The 22989-nt window shown below is 42.6% G+C and overlaps 1 protein-coding gene across 2 annotated transcripts in view; it reads left to right on the top strand.

Moving 5' to 3' along the window:
• Positions 1-1014: 1014 nt before the first annotated feature.
• C3_1H1orf232 (chromosome 3_1 C1orf232 homolog) overlaps positions 1015-22989 on the top strand; it is a 50070-nt gene continuing 28095 nt past the window's right edge. Inside the window, exon 1 of one of the 2 annotated variants that reach the window (XM_078684026.1) lies at positions 1015-1128. In XM_078684026.1, coding sequence (XP_078540152.1) covers positions 1045-1128 — 84 coding nt within the window. In that variant the 5' untranslated portion in view covers positions 1015-1044. Of the gene's footprint in view, positions 1141-22989 lie in introns of both variants that reach the window. The other variant, XM_078684025.1, reaches the window with a different exon arrangement.

Here is a 22989-nt window from a genome sequence, read left to right on the forward strand (position 1 = left end):
CTTAGTTCTGGAGATGCTCCTAAAACTTTAATGAAGTCACTGGATCCATGTGGGCAGCTGGAGCGTGCAGGACACCCAAGACTCTCTGCTCCTCGCTGTCAGTCAAGACAGTGGCTGTTCACGAGGAAGCAGTGGAGCTAGCAGGACAGAGAGAGAAAAGTGGCGGAGCTGTGGACCAGCACTTACCCCTAAATCAAGACTGAAAAACCTCGCTACGCTTTATGCAAACGGCAAACCAACATCTGCGACTCTGCTCACAAGACCATAAGAAGCAGAAATTTTAAGAGGACTGGCTCAACGCCACAGAAGACTGCTCATACTTGCCGACCACCACAAGAGGCTGTTTAGACCGGCTCACCTACCCAACAGAGAGGGCTGATTGGAGACATCTAAACCTACAACTTGATGTCCAGATAGTCTGATTTTGACAACAAAGTGTAAACCCTGGCTGACCTCCAAACAGAGTGTAAAAACCAACTGGTTTCCACCACAAACTGTAAAGACCAGCTGAAATCGTCAACAGAGTGTAAAGATCAGTACACCACCCCCACAACAAATTGGAATGTATAGCTGACTTCCACACTGGGCTGCAACAGCTGGGAAACTACATTATTTTTGTCCCTCTCCAGCGCATGGACACTAATGGTGGCATGCCCTATGGTGGGATCATCTGAAATCACTACGCATGGATGAAAGGGCCTACCATAAGGATAAACATCCCCGTTGACTACGGCAAGAAGCAGATTTGCCACTCACATAGGAGAACGGTCCTGCTTGCGACTGCGGCGTATGCAAGACCTCCGACTTATGACTGTCTTACATGTGTCCAAGGCATCGTGTTAGTGATTCTGTGGCTTGGGAATGAGTAATCTCTCCTTCTTGTGAATCTGCCTTGTGTGATTGTCAAGACTTCGCACTTCGAGCTAGCAGATTGTGAGTCGGTTGCCTGTGGATGTGTGCAGCCGCCTATCTGTGACATTGCTGCCTTTCCCTCCGAGACGTGGATGTTTATTGGTGGAAGGTGGTTTCCACTCTTGAGCAGCCATGAGTCAAGCATTCTGGAAAGTTTACAAAGCCAAAGTGCTTCAGACCTTTGGCAGTGACCAGGAAGAGGAATTACACGAAGAGGTAACAGGAGAGGTAAACCATTGGGGTGGTCTCTGGGTGGTAATTGTTCTGAAAGACGGGTGGGTTTGTGTGAGCTGCCAAAAGGTGAGGGTCTGTGCCAGCTTTGGTTGGGTCTCTGGGTGTTGAAGGATTTGAAGCTGTGGGTGGATCTGTGGGATTGTTCAAATCCTAGAATGGATCTTTGAAATATGTATAAGCCCTGAAATTATTCTAGTAGTTAGATGCAGAAAAGTATTTGCCATGGGTCTATGAGAGCTGTTTTAGCCTTGGGTGAGTCTGTGGCCATTGGAAGTTGTTAATAAGTGGTACTGCCCGTGGGAAGACCTAACCTTCAGGATGGATACCCAATGGTGGATCTTTGATAAGATTAAAGGATGGTTCTGAAACTATTCAAAGTGTATTAGCTCTGGTGTGGGTCTCTGGGGACTCTCTGAGGCCTGGCATGGGTCCTTAAGTGTTAAAGGTTTCTAAATTGTATGTGGTTATGGTGGTGATGGGTGTTTAAGCTCCTTGGTGGGCCTCTGGTTGCTAAATGTTTTAAGCCATGGGTTGAGTGAATCGATGTTGGTGTTGTTTAAGCCCAGGAAACAGTCTGGGGAGTGTTCCAAGACCTGTGACAGGATCTTCATGGGAGCTGTCTAAACCAAAAAAAGGCGTTTGTGGCTTTTCTCTATGTACAAGTATTGGTCTGTGGGGTGCCCTTAATTCCAGGGTTGTGTCCATGGGTGTTAGTAGAACCTGGGTATGCGATCAGTCAGTAAGATTTTTCTAACCACTGGAGTGTGTGCAGGTGATCTCTGCTCTGGAGTGTTTCTGTGGTTTAAGAGGTATGAAATCTAAGCGCTGTTGGGAAATCTGTCCCTTTGGAAACATCTTAGCGCTTTGGTGGATATGTGGTAGATTCTGGGCCTCTGTAGGTATGTTTGCTATTGTAAGGGTGTATCACTGCGGAAGGTATCTAAACTGGGCTTGGTTGGTGGTTCCAGTTGTTTTTAGGCTTTATGGTATAATATATTATTAGTCAAGGTACAGTACATCTGAAAGTTATAGGGTTACCTGAGGGGTCCCGCAGAGGACAGCCACCACCCCTCTGATGACTGAACATAAGTCCCTCAAGCTTCTCCTCACCCACCAAGGTTTATACAACAAAGCTGAAAATTGGCAATCTTGTGATGAATCTGTAGCAGTTTCTGCAATCTCGTTTTAATGGGAATTAACTTGATTTTGTTTTATTTGCTGGATGCTACAGTGAACAGACGAGTACGGCAAGTATTGTCCATGCACCCAGCCTCGAATAAGTAGTGTAAGATGTCAGCGTTTGCTCTCAGAGCTATTATTATTTAAGGTTTTCACTCGTGCGTCTAAATGGCCCCCCTGAGTGCATTCATTTCTGCCACAGAGCAGATGTATAATTTCTACTGCGCAGTGCCGGACTAAACCCTGTCGAGGCCGCTAGGCAGTCGAAATGTCGGGTACCCCTCGCAAATTATCTCCTAATACATTTTTAATTTTAACAACCAACAATTTTAATCAATCGATTTTATTACACAAAACGAAACAATATGAAATTCATAATGTTAATAGACAAGAAGTATTTTTTTTAAATTTTAATAAACCAACAAAACTTTGAATATTCAGTGGGTACTTTACATTAATACAGTATTTTCTCTATAGAGTCTTTAATGTAAAGAGTTGATTCTTTTTTTTCTATCTTTTTGAAACCATTTAAGAAAGCTTGATTGTAATTTTCTTTCAAGACCAAATCAATACTATTTTGATCCATTGTCATGGGGCCCCTAAAAGGAGCCGGGCACATAGGCCGGTGCCTACTTTGCCTATTTGGTAATCTGGAACTGCTAGTGCGGTAAGAGGTTAGCGGTAAGCAGTATGAAGAGAGGGCGAGTAGAGAGATATATGTTAGCCATTTGGGCTGAGACATTAAAGAGAGAATTTAAATATTAAAGAAAATACGCACTATGGGTGTGATTATAGTTTATGCATAAAGTTAGCCAAACTTTAAACGTTGAAAAGGGAAATTTCATGTCAGGAAAAAGGCAAGGTATCACCTCTTACTGAAATGCTTCCAGGTGTACATATTTTAATAAGAAGAGAACTCAAATACACAAATTCGAATTCTAGAAAAAATACTTTAAATATTTACAATTCTGCCAGGTTTCCCAGTCCAAAATTGTTTTCATCTAGTTCATTTGTTTCTTTTTCTAAGAATTTCCTTCCTTTTTGTGGCCTGCCTTCTACCTCTGAACAGGAAGTGACATTGGAGGAGGCCAGGAAAAGCATTCTTAAAATCTATTACAGCAGCATTTGAGCAAAGTAAAAAAACGACTTTTCCTTATTGGTGGGAAGCAAATGTATGTAGCCTGTTTAAGTGCAGCTTAGCGGATGTGATATATATATATATATATACTAAAATAGTCCTCTTTAAATCTTAATCTTTCATTTATTTCATGAATCCTCTGTTTAGCGGTAAAGATGCACTTTTGCTATAGCTACATTTTTTCACAGAGACGACCCTGCAAATAAAATGGACAAATAAGTGACTCAAAAGCAGATGATTGAAAACAAAATGTTCTTCGTCATGTACAGCCTAAGAAAATTATAGATTGACTTCTAAATAAATCAAATGATATTGATACAGGGACCAAAAGACTCATAAAGCACCCTGTTAAATGTTAATGTGTTTATGATCACAAAAAGTGCTTGTTTTTTATTCAATTAGATTTTTTAGTTTCAACGAATCTGCTTAACTGATGAATGTGCCTTAAGGACAGTCGGCCTGTACCGTCAGATTTGTAGCATCATCGTTGCTTTTTTACTTAAACTAAGTAAAAGCGAGGTTAAATTGGTAGAATTAGAATGTTAAATTTATATATTAACATTTCGGAAAGTTAATTAAAAATCTTTAATACTTTTCTTCTGAGGTTAAAATCGATATATATCAGAGGGTCCGGGGAGTAGCAAGAGGCGAGCTTGGGCAGCCTGTTCATCTAAGGATAAACACCTTACCACAGTAACAAGAGCAGTAGAAAAACACATCCCAGATGATGTCTTATGTTATATTCAGTGCTTAATTTGAGGCAGTGGTTGCAGGTGGGGCCCACTGGCATTCATTTTTGTAGACCAGCACTTAATTTTCCTCATCAAACTTTGACCCAGAACAAGACAGTGAAAAGACACAGAAGGGGGAAAGAATGAAAAAAAGAAAGAAAGAAAGCTGTGACAAAGGTAGAAAGCAGGAACCTACAAGGTTGATAAAAAGGACAGAGAGGGGATGGTTGTGGATTAAAGAGACCTGAAGTGAAATCGAGATAACGTAGCCTTGTTATTCAGACATTCAGAAGTGCTGGTCAAGGGATTCTGAGCTAAACTTTGGGCTCCAGCACTAATTATTTCACAAATTAAATAATGGTTGTATTGTATTTATATACAGCATCCCTACCATACCTGATGTCGCCACTTCAGGTTATGTGGATTCGTCAACTTGAACTAGGATCCCCAGCATGGATGCCTTAAAGTGGAAAAGTAAAATAAAACCAAAGGAAGAGTACTAAAATACAGTAAGCCACGTGAGAAGCTAGTTGAAAACAACCCAGTTGAGTACTACTAAAGGAAATGTAGAGTTTCAATATGAAACAAGATATTGAGTACCATCTTTTCAAAGGAAACAGAGCCAGAAAGAAACCAAGGGCATGTAAACACACTGGACACCATCAAATCTAGTAAAAAAAAAGCTTTTCAACGTAAATCTCAGACGTTAAAATAGGGGAGAAATCTGGCAAGATGCTTGCCTTTAGGAGCCAGTAGAGATTAAATCGGCAAAATGACCTAGAATTAGTAAGAAATTTTATCAGTATTAGAGAAATAGTATTTCATCCTTTATCACAATAAAACCAAACACAACAAGCCCACATCTTTGAGTACCTTAGGAAAATAGAGTTGCCCTCAACAGATGAGGAGGGGAACCCTATTAGGCAGTTTGGCTTCTCTGTGATTTCCTACGCGGACGATACTCAGTTAGTAGTGTCCATCTCCAGTAATTTAGAGGAAACAGCTGACCGCTTTAACCGTTGTATGTCCTGTGTGAATCCGTGGATGAGCTCGAACTGCCTAACGCTGAATGAGGTAAAACTGAGGTACTCCTGCTGGGCTCCGACACATCTTTTTGGTCGCATAGTTGGTGGCCAGCGAGCCTGTGAGATTTTCCAGGCCCAGTAAAAAAGGTGAAGAATTTGGGCATCATCTTCGATGATAACCTGACTTTTCAACACCAGATTAATAAGGTTTCATCTATGGTCTACCTGACTCTAAAAACAATTAGGAAAGTTTGGTTTTTTATTCCACCAAAGGCAGTAAAAACACTTGTGACCGTTCTAGCCCTAGCTAGACTCTACTACGGTAATCCCCTGTACATGGGCATACAAAAACAGCTCATGCTCAAACCACAGTGGGTGCACTATGCAGCAGCCAGATTGCTGTTGGACATTCCAAAATTCCACTCAATTTCCCAAGGATTAAGAAAGCTACACTGGCTCCCAGAGAAAAAAAGGATAGAACTTAAATCCTTATGTTTAGCTTTCAAGGCTTTGCACAGGAATGGTCCTCAGTACCTAAAACAACACCTCTCCTGGTACTGTGCAGCTAGAAATCTAAGATCAGCGTAGAGCAAACTCCTCCAAACCCCCAGATTCAACAAGGTACGTTGGGGAAGAGGAAGCTTTGTGTTGGGCACAGTGAAATTGTGGAACTCACTCCCGATTGATATAAAGAACAGCCCAACGTTGCTTTCCTTCAGAAAAGCACTAAAAACCTGGTTGTTCTCTAACTAATCTTTTCTTCTCTGTTATTTCTGGCAACCTACCGCAAAGCGCCTAGACGCCCTTGGGTATTTGTGCGCTATATAAATTTCCAAATCAAATCAAATCAAAATCAAATATTCTAATGGCTAAATTCTCCACTAAAGAAGTTGAAACTTCTATATAAGGAAATGGTACCACCAGCTGTATATTTTAAGAACATTGCAAGTTACAGAAGAGTTCAATAACCATTCCTTTCTAAGGTTCTGGAACTCTGAGGTACGTGCAATATCTTTTTATATACACCAGGAGGTACTTTATCTCATATCATACATGGCCACATCATCACTTTTCCCACAAACCACTTAAGACCTTGCTGCATAGCTCTTTTACATGAGAGAGCAAACATATTTGCAAACATCAAGAATAAAGAAAAAAAATCTAGTGCAAAATTAAACACATCAGTAACCTGTTAGAAATTTGTGGCAAGTATACAAAACAAGGGGATGTATCGGGGCAAATAAAGGTCCAGCATAAGCTCCCCATGAGTTTAACTGTGAAATGATAGTTATGCAGTTCCTATGGAAAAGGGAGGGGGAGTTCTTACAAGGTAAGCACTGGAGGGGAGTACTCCTTAGAGGGGCAAGGGCCCTCACACACCCAAGGGGTGTCATGCTTCATAATCGGGCAGCTCCTCATTGGGCTGGTGCTGCAATGCCCAACGAGCCCTGCGGGTGGGGAGGGTCTTTTTGTGAGAGTTCTTTTCTTTTGAATATGGAGTGTGATGAGTATAGTGAGAATAGATGGTGAGTAGAGAGTAGGGGAAGTGTAATCTAAAATAACTATAAGAGCCCATTTAATTAGTGGGTTCCTATGCCATGATTAAACACCTTCAATGCTGCACGAAATTGATATAATTAGCGTGTGCTAAATAAGGATGTGGTCTACATGTTTCGTGCCTCTTAACGTCTGAGTGATCGTGGCATTTCTTCAGGACCAGTAAACCCTTATCTACTTACTGAGGGGTGATTAATGCAAGTATGTAAAGCCATACCATCACAAAATCATACCGAGAGTTGTGGTGTACCTTCAGGGTAAGAACCTAGGTATTATAAAATACAGGAGCCAATTGCCCCGGCGTGAACCGATGCTCAATGACGTCACAGCAATTTTAGACGATGTACGCAAATAGTGGCATGATTGGCTGCTATTTGCGTTCATCGATCAAAATTGCCACCCTTAACAATCTTGCTATGGCATTAATAGACCAAGCAGGCTTTTTTCAAGAAACACTTGCTATCATACAGCTAGTGCAGATAGACACTGAAACGCCTTTAGGGTCTCCTGGAAATTTATTTTGGAGGTGCTACAATTCTTCAAAATTCATCCAGAGTCCTTTGAGCTGTTTCAGAGACTAGACAGAGCCCACACACGTGTTTGCCGCAACACTCCCTCTATATTACCAGTTTACTTCTGCACTTGACTAGGCTGCTACCTTCTCCTATCCTCTACCTAGTGTACATGGAACCTTACTTAAGGCAACTGCAATGACAACTCTTTCCAATTCCTTATCTAGAGATTCCCTCCTCTTCAGTGGTATATTCCAATGGCATTCTTCGCACACATATTATTACCAACCTTTAATATTATTGAGTAAATGGCAGAAGAATTGCGATTCTCCTATTAACATGCCTAGAGAATCTAGATTTCATTAAAGACACAGAGGCTCACATTATGCAATGACTTTTAATTGCAGATCCAAGCCAGTCGCATCACAATATAAAGGTTCCAATAAGAACACTGAGAAGAAGTAATAGGCAAAACATAGCAACCATCAGCCTCTTTTAAATCAGGCGAAGAAAGAAGATGTAGTAGTTTCCAGAAAAATTCGAAGTGGAGGATAAACGAAGAAGTCAACCGGACGGTCTCTTGGTGATGAAACATCCAAAGTAGTTTAAGTGGAAGGATTACCTGAAAGAAAGGAGACAATGAAAATTGTATCCCAGAAAAAAGGGAGTAATCATAAACAAATCCTGAAAAAGAATTGAATAGTCATAAATAACATTTAAATAACATTTTAATATAAACATAAAATAGATCATATCATATTCAAGTCATACTCAGAATATAAGTTACATAACCACAACCAAACAGGGAAAGGGATGGGTGGGATAATGTGAGCCTCCGTGTCTTTAATGAAATCTAGATTCTCTAGGCATGTTAATAGGAGAATCGCAATTTCATTACAAGAACGGAGGCTACATTATGCATGTTGGTAGCCTTGTAAAACTACATTAGACATGTGATCAATAGGTTTACAATAATGCCTTGCAAAGGTATTAGCATTAGACCAGTCGGCAGCTTTAAGGATATCCTCCAACTTACCTCCGGACCAAAGGGATTTACTTGCCATGGCACCTCTAACGGAATGAGCCTGAAATTTGGAAATATCAATACCAGCTAGGGACATAGCAGATTTAACCCATCTGGCAATCGAGGTGGAAGAGACAGCCTTATGAGGTTTAATAAAGGAAATGAGAAGCTGATTCTCATTAAGAGGACGAAGGTTAGACATTGTCCTATCATAAGCTTTCATACATTCAACAACACAAAGTTTTGGAGAAGGATCAAAACGGGGATAAAACATTGAATCAGACATGGTCTTTGTTCTTCTATAGATTTCAAATTTAACTCCAAATAAGTTATAAGATCTATTAGAGATCTCTAGAGCCTTAACATCTGAAACTCTACGTCAGGAGATGAGGCAAAGAAGAGTTGCGAGTTTAAAAGAAAGACATTTTCTGCTCAAAAAAGAATTATCCGGCCAGGAAGTGAAAAGATCTAGAATTAAATTCACGTCCCAGAGAGAGTCATATTTTGGTCTCGGGGGTCTTTTAATGCGAATGCTCTTCATCACCCTACAAACAATAACATTTTTACCAATAGACTTGCCGTTGACAAGGACATGACCAGCAGAGATCGCCGATCTATAACAGTTTATTGATCTATAACTCAATCCTTTGTCGAAGAGTTCAGCGAGGAAGTTCACTATATCAACAATAGGTGCTTGAGTGGAATCCAAGTCCCTCTCCAAGCACCAACGAAACCAGCATTTCCAGATATTGTTGTATCTGTAGTGAGTTCCTGGTGCCCATGACTCTCTGAGGAGAGTAGAAGCTGACGACGAAAGTCCTGAGACTTCGTTAGATCTCCTGACACTCTCCAGGCAAGAAGGTTCAAACTCCCTGACAGGGTCATTAGGTGAGGATCCCCGTTTACGTCCGTAAGGAGATCTTTCAGGGAAGGAATGATAAATGGAACTTCGAAGGTCAGTTCCAGAACAGTAGGGAACCACGCCTGTGATGGCCAGAAGGGAGTTACTAGGGCTAGAGAGCATCTGTCCTGCCTCACCTTCTGCAGGACTCTCTGGATCATTGCGAATGGGGGAAAGGCATAAGCATTGATCCCTGACCAGGGTTGGAGAAAAGCGTTCACTGCCTGTGCGCCGGGATCCGGCATCCAGCTGAAGTAACGGTCTAATTGAAAGGTGAGACGGCTCGCGAATAGGTCTATCTCGAATGGACCCCAATAGGAATTTAATGAGTCGAAGACAGCGACGTTCAATTTCCAATCGCTGTAGTCCGAAAGGAATCTGGAATTCCAGTCGGCAGAAATGTTCGACTTCCCTGGGTAATATTCTGCTCTGAGAGCAATTTTGTGTTCTAAACAGAACATCCAAAGTTTCTTTGCTAAGTTCGAAAGGTCGGCAGACTTGGTACCGTCCAAGCGATTGATGTAGGCCACTGCTGAAACATTGTCCATTTTCAGAACAACCGATCTGCCTTGAATTGAGTGTTTGAAACTCATAAGGGCGTATAGCCCGGCAGTAAGTTCCAGGAAATTGATGTGGTGAGATGACTCCTCCTGAGACCAGATACCACCCGTGTTCTGGTCTAGGAAACAAGCACCCCAACCATGAAGGGAAGCGTCTGATTCTAGGACAAAATCTGGTTCTGAACCGAAGATTGCTTTCCCATTCCAAGCCTCTAGGTTCTCTAACCACCAGTTCAGTTCTACTTTGGCCTCTATATCTAAGGTGACTCGGTCTTCGTACCAGAGACCGGATCTCAACGCTCTTCCATTTATCCTCTGCAAAGCCCGGTAGTTCAGAGGGCCAGGGAAAATCGCTTGGATGGAGGAAGATAAGAGACCTAGAAGTCTCGCCAGTTCCCTTAAGGGGATGTCCTCCTGTCTTAGGACATGACGAATCTCTTTCTTGATCTTCGAGATTTTGGAAGGAGGTAGACAGAGAAGACACTTGGAAGTGTTTAGAGTGAAACCCAATAACTCTAGAGATTTGGAGGGGGTTAGAATAGACTTCTCTTTGTTGACAATGAAGCCTAGGCTTTCTAACAGATTCATAGTCGCTTCCAGGTCTATAAGAATTTGAGGCAGATCTTGAGACAATATCAAAATGTCGTCGAGGTAAATGATAAGCCGAATTCCTCGTTCTCTTAGGAAAGAGGCTACTGCTCTCATTACCTTGGTAAAACACCAAGGGGCGGAGGAAAGTCCGAAGGGGAGAGCCTTGAACTGATAAAGATGATTTTTCCAGAGAAATTGTAGGTAAGGTTGATGTATTTCCGCCATCGGGATAGTGAAGTAGGCATCCTTCAAGTCTAGTTTTACTAACCAGTCTTCTTTTTGAAGAAGATCTCTTAGGAGATGTATTCCTTCCATTTTGAAGTGCCTGTAAACCAGAAATTTGTTGATACCCTTCAAATTTATAACTGGTCTCCAACCTTTTCCTTTTTTCTCTACAAGGAACAGAGAGCTTACGAAGGTTAAAGAATCTAAGGGAACTTCTATTATTGCTCCTTTCTCAAGCATAGAGTGAATCTCTTCCTCGACTATTTTCTCTTTTTCTAATGAGATAGGAATATCTCTTGGTAGAGAGGTTTGAATAGGAGTTTGAGTGAAGTCTATCATAAAGCCTGTTACTGTGGAAAGGACCCAAGGGTCTTGAGTTATTTCTTCCCATTTTTTTGAAAAAAGGCTGAGTCTCCTTCCCACCTTCGGAGGGATAGAGGGGAAAGGTGAAAGCTTGGGACTTACTTGGAGGGTTTGACGCGAAGGAAGCTCGTGATCTTGCGCCTCTGGCTCTGTTTCCTCTTCCACGGTAGAAGCCGTTGTTATAATTATTTTGTTGTCCACCTCTTCCATAAGGACGTGATCTCTGATAGGGCCTCTGGTTGAATCGGCCGGAAGAAAGGCCCCTTCTTCCGGCCCTCCCGAAAACATTATTACTGAACACTCTTTTAATATTCTTTTGTGCCTTGTCGAGTGCAGTAAAGGTCGAGATGTATTTTCCTAGAGATCTTATAAGCTCTTCGCCAAAGAGCAGGCCTTTTGGGGTTGAGGATGGCTCCTTGTCGGCCATGTCTGTAAGTTTAGGGTCTAGTTTAAAGAGGATCAGTCTACGTCTCTCAGCGTTAATGCTGGAATTGGCATTACCAAGGAGGATGAGGGCTCTTTGACTCCAACCCCTTATAAGGTCTGTATCAAGTTGGGTGCCTTTGAGGTAACACTCCTCGGCGGAGTCAAGAATCCTGCTTAGTGGGCCAAGTACATCCAGCATGCGATCTTGGCATCCTTTAAAGGCTTTCTCAAGACCCTTTCTGGGGTCGCGCCCAAGTCTAAAGAGGTATTTAATTAGCTCAGGATCCATATTAGGGGCATAACATGCCTTTTCGTCAATTGAGGGTCTAGAGCATTCAGCTCTTAGGATATTTCTTGTCCCTCTTTCGAGAGGGAAACGGATCCATTTTTTAATAAATTTAGATACGTGTTCCTGTGGAGACCATAGAGTGGAACGGGGATGCTTTAGATTTAAGGGGGAGAACATCTCTTCTCCCAAGGGGTTTAGGATAGAATCTTTAGATGTAGAGGGGGGTTCGTCCTCTTCATCAAAAATTCCAACATCCCCATCATCCAAGTCCAGGACGTATTCGTCTGGATCCATATCATCGTCATTATCGGAGACATCCCGGTAGTATTGAGCACTTTGGGATAGTGAGCCGCTAAGGGCATCCAAGGTATTTGGGCCGCAAGGGGCACCCGAAGGAAGTGAGTCATAGAAGACATCTCTATTATTTGAGGTGTAAGGACCTCCCAAGGATTTTGTGGTGCTAGGACCACCAACAATACCAGAGGTTCTAGGACCTCCCGTGCTCACCTGCATTTCAGAAGAAATATTGTTATTTTTCTTTGTACGTTTTGCTCCCACTCTTTGTCCGACAGACGTATCAGACACTTCTTCTTGGGAAAGAAGAGGTCTTTTAAAGGGGGAAAGATGAGCAAAGGTCTCCCTTAAACAGGACTTCATTTCTTTTTGGATCATGGATCGAAAATCCTCCTTATTAAAGGTAGGAAATGTAGCATTATTGCCCTCTGAATCTGAGTCAGAAGCATTATCCATCTTAACCTAAATAATAAACCCCCTTTTTTTTTTTTTTTTGCAAAATGCTATTTAGGTGTAGGAATAAAGGTATAAGGGTTTTTTTTTTTTGGAAAGTGTTATAAGGGGGGGCAGGAGTAAGGGTATAGAAGGCTCTATAACCCCTGTTTCATAAGACTTTGCGCTCTTAAATATGTCTTTGTCAAGTCGCGGTGCCGAGATGCCTTCAAACAGCTGGAAATCAACTGTCGACCGATCGAGGAAAGCCCCTAGGCGAGACACTCACGAAGCGTGAGACTCGCCGAGGTACTTTCCTCTAATGCGCGTCATGACGACAGCCTTCGGTTTTGGGTGAGGAGAAGGCATTGCCGAAGGAATTGAAAAGGCTCCGCAATGAAGGCGGTAAGCGGTTGGGTGGGGCGAGCGGCGCTCCGTTTCGGGTGAGCGCCGCTACGCGCAGTTTACAAGCACCTAGCGCCCCGGGACAGGCTACACGCACCTAACGGGCCTACTGCAGGGCCGTACGTGGTAAAGGGCAGGCGCCCGGCATCGAGGGGGAAGTGGCATCTGACTTGTGTTTTGGACAACTCGAGTGTCACACGCGCCCCAGGTCAGAATGAAGCTTCATTTATCACCACGGTCACACTCCATCACGGGGCAGTCTAAATATAGAGGAGACACAATGGCATAGCGCAATGTACACAAAGGTGGATAAAATTAAATCGACGATGTTAGTGTCAAAGGGTATAAGGGAGGGGGAGAATCTCTATAAATTGCAGATCCGGGGAGGGTGGAGGGTAAAAAGTGCGTTTAAGGTCACAAAATGATAAACCGAATCAATCAAAGACAAGGAAATGCTAATAGGATTAACTTGCCTCAAGATAAAACCTCCCCAGGAATAAGCATCTAACAACAAGTTAAAGTAAGAAACCTTATTATTAGAGAGAATTAAGTGAGCTACTTATCTTGCTTGGAGCCGCATTTAAAAGAGGCTGATGGTTGCTATGTTTTGCCTATTACTTCTTCTCAGTGTTCTTATTGGAACCTTTATATTGTGATGCGACTGGCTTGGATCTGCAATTAAAAGTCATTGCATAATGTAGCCTCCGTTCTTGTAATGAAATTAGCAGGATTAGCTAGAATATGTTGGTATAAACTCAATGTCAGCAAAACAAAAATTCTCTTGCCAGAGGGAACAGAAGAATTAAACCCAAAAGCACTCAGTCTGCCTGATCTCTAGGAGTTGTGGCAACCCCGAACTAGAACTGTGCCTTAAACTTAATTTTGACTTACCTCAGATAATTAAAGGACGACTAGAAAAATGAAAAAAAATAAAATATATATGCTAATCTCTCTAGCAGTTCAGGTCTGACTGTTCCCATTGGGCGCAGGGTCAAGACTGATTTGCATATGGCTGGGTCCAAACTGGAATGGCATGATGAGCAAAATAACGATGGATTTAGGCCCAGATCTCTGTACTGGGGTGAATGTATGACATTGTTCTGCATTCTATCCATCTATTGTTCTTTTTGCATTTGTCAACTTGAGTGGGACGGGTATGCTCACACGTGAGTCCCGTGCTCTCCATGCCACTGGTTTCAAGCTATCTTGGCTGATGAGGGCTGAAAGCCCAAAACCGGGCCTAGAATGCTTGTTTCCAGTCCAGAGAGGACTTGGCCTGGCAGTTCGGGCTGGACTGTTCCCATTGGGCGCAGGGTCAAGACTGATTTGCATATGGCTGGATCCAAACTGGAATGGCATGGTGAACAAAAAAAACATGGATTTAGGCCCGGATCTCTGTACTGGAGTGAATGTATGACATTGTTCTGCATTCTGTCCATCAATTGTTCTTTTTGAATCTCTCGAGATGGCTATATTAATCTAATTAATCAAAGTGAACATTCTTCCCAAAGTTTTATTTTTATTTCAGTCCTTTCCCATAGAAAGACTAGGCACTTTAAAAAAGAAATTAGACTCTATTACTTCTAGGTTCATTTGATAAGGTAAAGAGACTTGTAGGTCTTTGAAGCAACTTAAACTCTTTATTATAAGAGGTGGACGGGTTCTATCTGACTCAAGGCTATACAACTGGGTTAGCATGTGCAGTCACCTAAAATCTATGGGCCTCATTTATGAGGCCCCTTGCGCCATCGGAACGTCACTTTTTGTGACGTTCTGTGGTGCAGAAGCCTGCGTGATATTTACCGGGCAGCACTAAGCCACTTTTTTTGGCTTAATGTTGCCTGATAAATATCAGTACATTTAACGCAGTGTTCTGCGTTAAGGGGTGTGCAATGGGTGTTGCTGGGGGCGTTCCCAGCAACATCCATGGCCTTTTGATACTGCCCCAGATTTACGAGAAATCGTAAGTCTGAGGCAGTGCCAAAAGCTTACGCCTCACCAGGGGAGGCGTAAGGGAGGCACAACGGGGAGAAATATCTTTATTTCTCCTTGTTTTTCCTTTTTCTATGTGTGCTGAATTCTACAGCACACATAGAAAGAGGAAAAGAAAAGCCTTTTGTGATTATTTTTGTACAGAAAGGTTTCCCTTCCTGCACAAAAATAATCCTCCCCGCAACTCAGGCACCCTTGCACAATTGTGCAAAGGTGCCTGCGTTAGCGCAGGCAGCCCATTGTGCGCCGGGGCAGGGGAAAAGGACAGGAATGCGCCGTATCTTATAGATACGGCGCATTTCTGCCCTTTTCTTTTGCCCTAGAGAAGTGCAGCGGGAAGGCCTGGTGCCCTTCCCTACGGTAAAACCTCATAAATGAGGACCTATGTACTTAGCTAATACATCTACTATAAATTGGATTCCAATATTAAATGACAACTCTTTAATTTTACTGAAAATTTTGGTGATCAATATTTTCTAAAAAATCAGGCTTAAAACTGTTAGCAACCTGGGGAACATTTGGCAGGGAACCAAGCAACATCTAAGGGTTCTCGATCTCCAATCACAAACCACTCTGCTGGATAATGCCATACTATCAAAAAATACTTTCATAAGTGGCACAATTCAGGGACTACAAAATTAGGACTAGATTCATTTAAAAACCATATACTGATCCTTCTTAGCAAAATAGAGTGAATTCCAATTACATTGTAATTATTGATTTATTTTTTGAGATTTGACACTTCTCACATTACTTTTACTCGCCCATACACAAGCAGTTATTTTTTTTAACCTAATATCCTAGTATTCAATAACTCTCTATCTATCAGTGATCTATATGCTTGCTTGTTTAAAACCAACCCAGATGACAAGATACACTGGACTGAGAAATGGTCCACCTGGCTATCTGAGCAATTACTCAAAATCAAATTACTAATATACATAGCAAAAGTAGTAAAATCATTTTACCACCTAGACTTAAAAGTACGCTTTACATTTCACCAGCAAGACCTGCCAAATGGCTCAACCAAAGTCAATCTTGCCTCAGTGCTCTTGCACATCTGCTGACACAATCCAAATATTTGGTAAATACCCAAGCCTGAGTGCATTTTGGAGTATCATTATCAGGGCCGGACTGGCCGTAGCGGGCACCGGGCAATCCCCGGGTGCGCCGCACAGGTGGGGGGCCGGTTTGGGGCCCCTGGGGGCCGTTTTTGTTACAGGGCCGTTTTTGCAGCATAGCTGCAAAATCGTCCTTGTAACAAAATCGCTCGAAAACCGGCCCTTGCAAAGATCTCGGCGGCACCCACAACCCCCTTAGGGGGTGGTGGGTAGAACCGGCGGAGCACTTTGCCAGGGCCCGTTTTGGTTCCCAGTCCGGCCCTGATCATTATTCAAAAAATAAATGAACCACATCTAGGAGAGGCCAACCTAGACAGCAATGTTCGATGACTCAACACTCATATAAAAATATTGGGTTTGATAAGTATTGTCAATCGTCCGAGTACTTAATACAAAATATTATTGGGAGAGTAACACAGCACCTACTTTTTGGAAATGGTGGAATGAAGTAAATAAAGCCTTTAAATATAACGTCAATTAGATTTTTGAATGTTGAGCACTCCATTGAAGAGAACTGAGTGCTCTGGGCTTCTAATGGCTGGTAGCAGCTCAGAGCAGCAACATTCCAATGATTGTTCACAGCTGTTGCTGTGAAAAAGGTCTCACGGAGCCCGAGGGGATTTCAATTCTCTCGGGCCGTGAGGCCTTTGTTTTACAAATTAGAACATTCTGTCCTCTAGGTGTGGAATGTTCTAATGGCCTTATAGACCTCCGTAGCGGGCTGTACCACCCATTGAATGCCCGCTCACTTGTTAAAGGTCCTCTCCTTAGGCTCGGCCCTTTAACCCTGGAGTGGGCCTTTAATGTTCGGTAGGGCCTGCTACGTCCGGCTCTAAGACTATAATAGCAAAACTTAGAGGGAGTCTACATTATGTTTGTACAGTGCATCTTTGTTATTGGTATCGTCTTGCAATACAAAAGGATATCTTATGTGCATGTCTGCACTACTTTTGAGATTACACAAACCAGATTTTGTGCTTGCAGAGATGACGTATCTTGGGTATTGGGGAACAGGTTGTGTGTCGATGAGGTGCTAAAAAGGGTGATCCAACATGTTATAGTGTGTGTAAGATACTTGTTTAACTAAGGACTGTTGTGTAACACAGTAGTCTACTGGGTAGCCATACTATGAGTTGGCATATCCGGTGTGAGTCCAGCTTGCCTGGTATTGTGCCAAATGGTTATCTACACGTCTGACTGTAGTGAGCAGTGTCGGACCCCATGACCTTTTGGTTGTAAGTTCTTCGAAGAAAATGGTTGTTGATACGTGGCTATAAATTCAGAAGCTAGACAAAACTTGATGTTTTCAGCATGGGTATTGAGCAGAGCACTGGATTCACACTGAGCCAAGAACAATGCAGCAGGTGGGAGGAAGATATGAGAGCTGGGGAGTGATTAGTCATTCAATAAGAGCTTGGAAAAGATAAATCTCCCGGTGAAAGTAATGGCGAGATGCAGAGTAAGGAAGAGTTCACCCGAGCCAAAGACACAAAGTAAAACAGTCCAGAAGGGATTAACAACTAAGTACCAGAAAAAGGTAACATGTTCATCTTAATGTAGAACTATCCAGAAGGACACTGAGTGAGAGCCATCTTCCAACAGCTAAGCCATGGCATACCCAGAAGGGCTTCTAATGCTTCTCCAGCCAGTGTAGAAAGCAAACCACGGGCATCAGCAAGTATACGCAGTACCAGGTCTTTTGGCGTCTGTATATAAATACAGACAACATCGACACAAAAAAGAGACTTTACAAATATAGACCATGGACTACAACACACAGGCATGGTATTTTCAAAATCCACGCATCCAGGCATCCTCAGGTAACATTGTGGGACTCTGATAATGTGCTAATCGAACTCCAGGCCTTGCAGTTTTGGGGCAAATGCTTGATGGTGGGCTTAGGCCAGGGTACTCCAATGTAAATCTAGAAGGGCTGGAGAGCCAAGTCCAGGGTCCAAATTTCCAGGCTAATGTCATCATGTAAATGATTGAGGTTTAGATTAATTCGAGGTACATTTATATTTTTGGAAGTGCTTGAAATTGGTTAAGGATCCTGGTGTCTTAAGTGGTCACCCATTAATTAAGTGAATGTCGAACATTTTGTTAGTAGATATTTTTGCATGGTCTTCCGTTTTGACGCATACAAGTTGGAGTCTTCTTTGTTGTAGTCTGCATTTCTTTAGTGCTAATGTTCACTTGCTACAATTTGATAGAAACAGACACACCACGAAGAGAAGATGGTACAAAGTATTTACAGATGGACCCCAGTCTGCCCGAATGGCACCTTGACTGGAAGTAGCCTAGGGGGTATTCAGAAGTCAAAAGAAGGCGACCTCGAGAATTACCAGTTGACTATCATCTTCGAGACTAGAGGACTTTATGGTCACCCTCAAATTCTTGAGTCCTTCCATCTAACACGCAGCAAAAGGATCACAAAAACAGAAACCTTGAGAAGTTAATGAGGGTAAGCTGTGTTAGCAGGAGACTGTCAAGGAATTCTAGTCCTGTTAGGGATATTAGTGAGCCAGAAAGACTCTTGGATACTGTCTCTATCCCAGTCCTATGAAGTTCCATTAAAGGGATCATAGACCCATTACATCTACTCTCAGAGTCTATTTCTGTCCACCCCGTGCAGCCCTTTCTAATTGGAAGGTTGGACTGGAAAAGCCACACACTGGAAGGGCTTTATCCGGAAGTATGAATTTTATGTTTAACTATGGTAGTTCTATCTCTAGCTCTCAGCCTTCTGTGATTGGCTGTAGAAGGCAGTTGGAGGTATGCAACTGGCAGAGTAGTAGTTATGTCCGGCTATAAGATCGTTGTGTCTGACTGTGAAAGGTTTGTTGCTGGCAGTGAGAGGACTGAGTCTGCTTGTGAGACTGATGTTGCTGGCTGTGAGAGAGCTGTGCCTGACTGTAAGATAGCTGCTCCTGAAAGCGAAAGGGATAGACTAGCCGTTTGGATGGGAGGGTGGTTCCTGCCTGTGCATGTTGACGGAAATATGTTCCTGGCTGAATGAGAATTGATAAAGGGTCGTGGGGACGTATGGTGTCTGACTGAGAAGGGCTGAGGGAAGGGTGTGTTTGATCATTAGAGTGCTGTGGAAGGGAGTGACTGTCTGTCAGAGGGTTGTAACATGCTAAGAGAAGCCAGAGCCCAGCTTTGTTTGGGGTGTTCCTGGTTATCAGATACGTTGACAGGTGACACAGTGGTTGTGCTTTGCTATCTGGGGCCAGTTCCTGGCTGTAAGGGTACTACTCTTTGCAGCTTTGGGTGTACCGTGGCTAGTTGAGGAAGGTGTGCCTGAGTGTGGCAGGGCGGTTGCTGGCTTTGGCAGTACTCTGACCTCATGAGGGAGTTCTGCTCCATACCATGGATGTAAAAACTGCAAAATGGGTGCTTCTCTGTTCTCACAGGGATGTAAGTGCTGGAAACTGATGCCAGTAATTTATCTGGTTTGAGCAGAAATTCGTATAAAATCCTGCTCTGTTTCTATTTTGTGACCTACCCAAAAACCTGCCTCGAGTTAAGCTAAAGAGGCCGAGAAAAGACAAAAAAATATATATGTATTTAGGAAATGACGGTAAGAAAGAAGGTTTGCTGCTTCATAAACTTTGAGAAAGTGTCAGAAGAAAGGGATGAGCATAGCGCCAAGCAATACCTGGTGGAGCTTGAATGAAAAGTCATTAAGTATGAGCTGCAATCAGCAGAGTTTCTAAAGCCTGCGCAGACAAACTGAAAGACATTTAGGAAACTAGTTTGATCTATCGGTGTAGATAATAACGAATCGCAACTGCATACCCCAAATACATGGTAACTTAAGTAAAGGCACTGTAAGAAAAAACAAATAATTAACATAATATGTTATTTCCTGGTAGTAATAAATTATTAAAATGCAAGGGGAGTTGGCTCCAGCAGATTCCATCAAATGAAATAAGATGATGGCAAGTTCTTAGTTGTCCCTCGTTTTTCTTCCAACAAAAAAATTCAGAAACAACCCAGAGAACTTTCTGCCTGTGAGTTACCGCTCTTCCACTGGGAATTGAAGTGGAAGTAATACAAATCTAATTGTAAAAAACATAGGAACTTTTTCCCCGCGCTTCACCAGTATTTAGTTTTTGGGCTCACTGTTTATGTGCAACCTTCTGGTGTGATCTGATATACGTCCAACCTTCACTTTCAAGAAGTGATCTCCACTGCTAAAATGCAAACAACATACGAATCTTGTGGCCACTCTGAGGAAGGCTTGAAACTTAATTTACATTGAGCAAAACATTTCAACTGCAGCCCGCCACCCAAGGACCAGCGACAGTTCCACATTAAAACAACTGTGCAGTCTAATAACTACAATCAAGCCATTTGCTCACTGCTCCCTGATGGCCCTACCATTGGGGAAACTGATGCATCTACCACAGTGTGTGGGGAACATTTGTAGTTTTTATGCTCACAGCTGTCCTGCCTTACGAAAATCTGTATCTGAAGGTCTATCTCAAATAACGGGAGGCTCAGTGGTGAATAGGCAGATGGCTAAAGGTTTCCAACACTGAAGACATCTGAGGCCTCTTTGGCAAAAACCTATGGTTACACCATTACTGAATGAAGCAGAGGGACCACAGGTTTAGCAGAGTGGGGGCATCAGCCACTTTATGGTGGACATGCAGCTTACGCCAAATCACTGATGATCTTCTATATCACTAATAACAATGTGACAGTACTTGTGCACTGTCACGACTAATTCCATGATGTCAGCAGCCCTAAGCTGTTATCAAGACTTAAACGAGATCACCAGGCGACCTCACTAATGTAGAATATATCACTAACCCAATTTCACTAACACAATCTTTGTCACCAACACATTCACAATGTCAGCAACACATGGTCAGTATGGCGAACACCCTGATGATGGAGATGGAATGTACACATGGACCTTGCTCATAACAGTCCATGATGTCGCCAATGCACACAGACAGTGTTGCTCCAATGTATGCACAATGCTACTCATCCATGCACTGGGTCACCAAGAGACATCAAATGCCACAAATGTGAGAGTACATCACAAGCACAGACAATGTTACCAATAAGCGGATAGTGTTACCAACAAATGAGCAGTGTCAACAAAGCAAAAACATATATGAACAACATGTGAAAGAAATCTAGATGACTGTTCAAAGTTCCAGGTTTGATGGAGCAAAACAGCCTTTAATAAAATGTAACTGAGCACCAGTAGCATATAGAAGATTCTAAATCTGGTTAGAACATTGAAATGTTGACAGCTCCAGTAAAGAAAAGTAGGTAGCTCACGGCCAATAAAGGTTTGTACAGACCTTCTCCTCCAACATTCCAATATTCGACTTTTTGTTTTTCCTTTTTAAGTTATAACTTCTATCCCCAGCGATGAAATGTTCTAATAGCCTATAGCTCTTCGACCTTGGGCTCCTATGTTGTTAAAGGCCCTCACACCGTTGTAGGCCTTTACCTATGGATTGGGTCTCTAACTTCAAGTTCAGAGCCTATAACAACCGGTATTATCCTCAGCCACGGACTTAATTATTCACTGCGAGCATGTAGCAACACTGGGAAACGAAGGTTATTTGCCTCTGTTGCTGTGTCATGAAGGAGTTCTGGGCTGCTTTGACAGGGCTCTTGTAGAGTCTGTCAGTGCAGTGCTATTTTTCTGGTCCATGAAGAGAAGAGAGAACAGCTTTGGGTGGGAAAGGGGAGGCATGGCACGGCACAGAGGGTAGTGGGGTTAGGTGGCTTGAGGGAAGGAAGATGTTTTTTTTTTACTTTTGAGACAGGAGGAGAAGCTATGTTATGTGTGGCTCCCCATTTATTCCCCTGCCACTGCATAGCAGTTGAAAACGAGGATGGATGATACTGGGGGGCATACATAACTTAAACCTATAGAAGGGTAAAAAGTAAATCATGAGGGGCTTATTTATGAGCCCCTTGCGCCATCAGTGCGTCACGCTGTTTGACACCGATAGTTGGTCCTGATGAAGACCCGTCCGGAAGATCTTCAGCTATCTACATTCTCCCCACAGGTTCAAAACGTCGGCGGCTATACATTGCATTCACCATTGTGGACAACAGTGATAGGCTTCTCATGTGTTCCCATACTACGGTTTGTAGAAAGTTTGGCCATGTACCTTAGGCCGGATTGGCACTCTATATGATTTAGATGTATATATTGCTCACTGCCCTCCCTCTCCCACTTACCTTCACTTTCACACCATGCTGCACTTACCTCTCCTCTCCCAATGGGGCACCACTTTCGAATTCTGTGATAGTTATTTGAATATGTACTTTTGTTGTATTCTCAAGGGACATGAGAATCCGTGTTCTATTTGAATAAATGTACTGAATTTATCCTCAATTGCTTTTGAATTAATTCTATGGGTATTGCTAAGATTTTTGCCTTAATATACTATGTTCGCTATGGCCATTTGTTCCATGTACTGCGCCAGCGCATGGCAGCAGTTTGTGCGCCAGCGCAGGGAAAGGCACAGAGATGCGACACTGTAAATATGTTGCACCCCTGTGCCTGGAAACTAACTCAGCGTGGCACAGCAAAATAACTTGCCGCACCGTGCTGCGTTAATTTCCCATAAATAAGCCCCTGAATGTTTTACACCTCAAGTTTCTGAGTAACATCTTATACAACTCATGCTTCATTTTTGAGGGCTAGTTGATTTCACTCAGACCCCTCACTGAAGAATATCCCCATTATTCACTGTTATCCATCTATAATTCGCTATGTTGACATTGAGAAGCACTAAAGCCACACTAGGTATTAGAAGATATAATATCTGTAAAATGAAACCAGTGTTTTCTTTATCGAACGGTATTGACAGATCAAGATCTCATTAATATTTCCAGATAGGCTAATGTTATGGATAAGTTGGAAAGGCAATGATAAGCTAAACATGCATTGGACCTTCCCTCGTGCCTTCCAGCCTCTAAACCATCTTAGCTGCAAGGAAATCGTCTTTGCCTTTAAGCGATTCTGCTTTTTGTGTAATTTCAAATGCCCACCAGACTCTGGTTCCAAAGACATGCATCTGCCATGCCATCCCTT

Source organism: Lissotriton helveticus, chromosome 3_1 (assembly GCF_964261635.1).
Source record: "Lissotriton helveticus chromosome 3_1, aLisHel1.1, whole genome shotgun sequence".
Taxonomy (NCBI): Eukaryota; Metazoa; Chordata; class Amphibia; order Caudata; family Salamandridae; genus Lissotriton; species Lissotriton helveticus.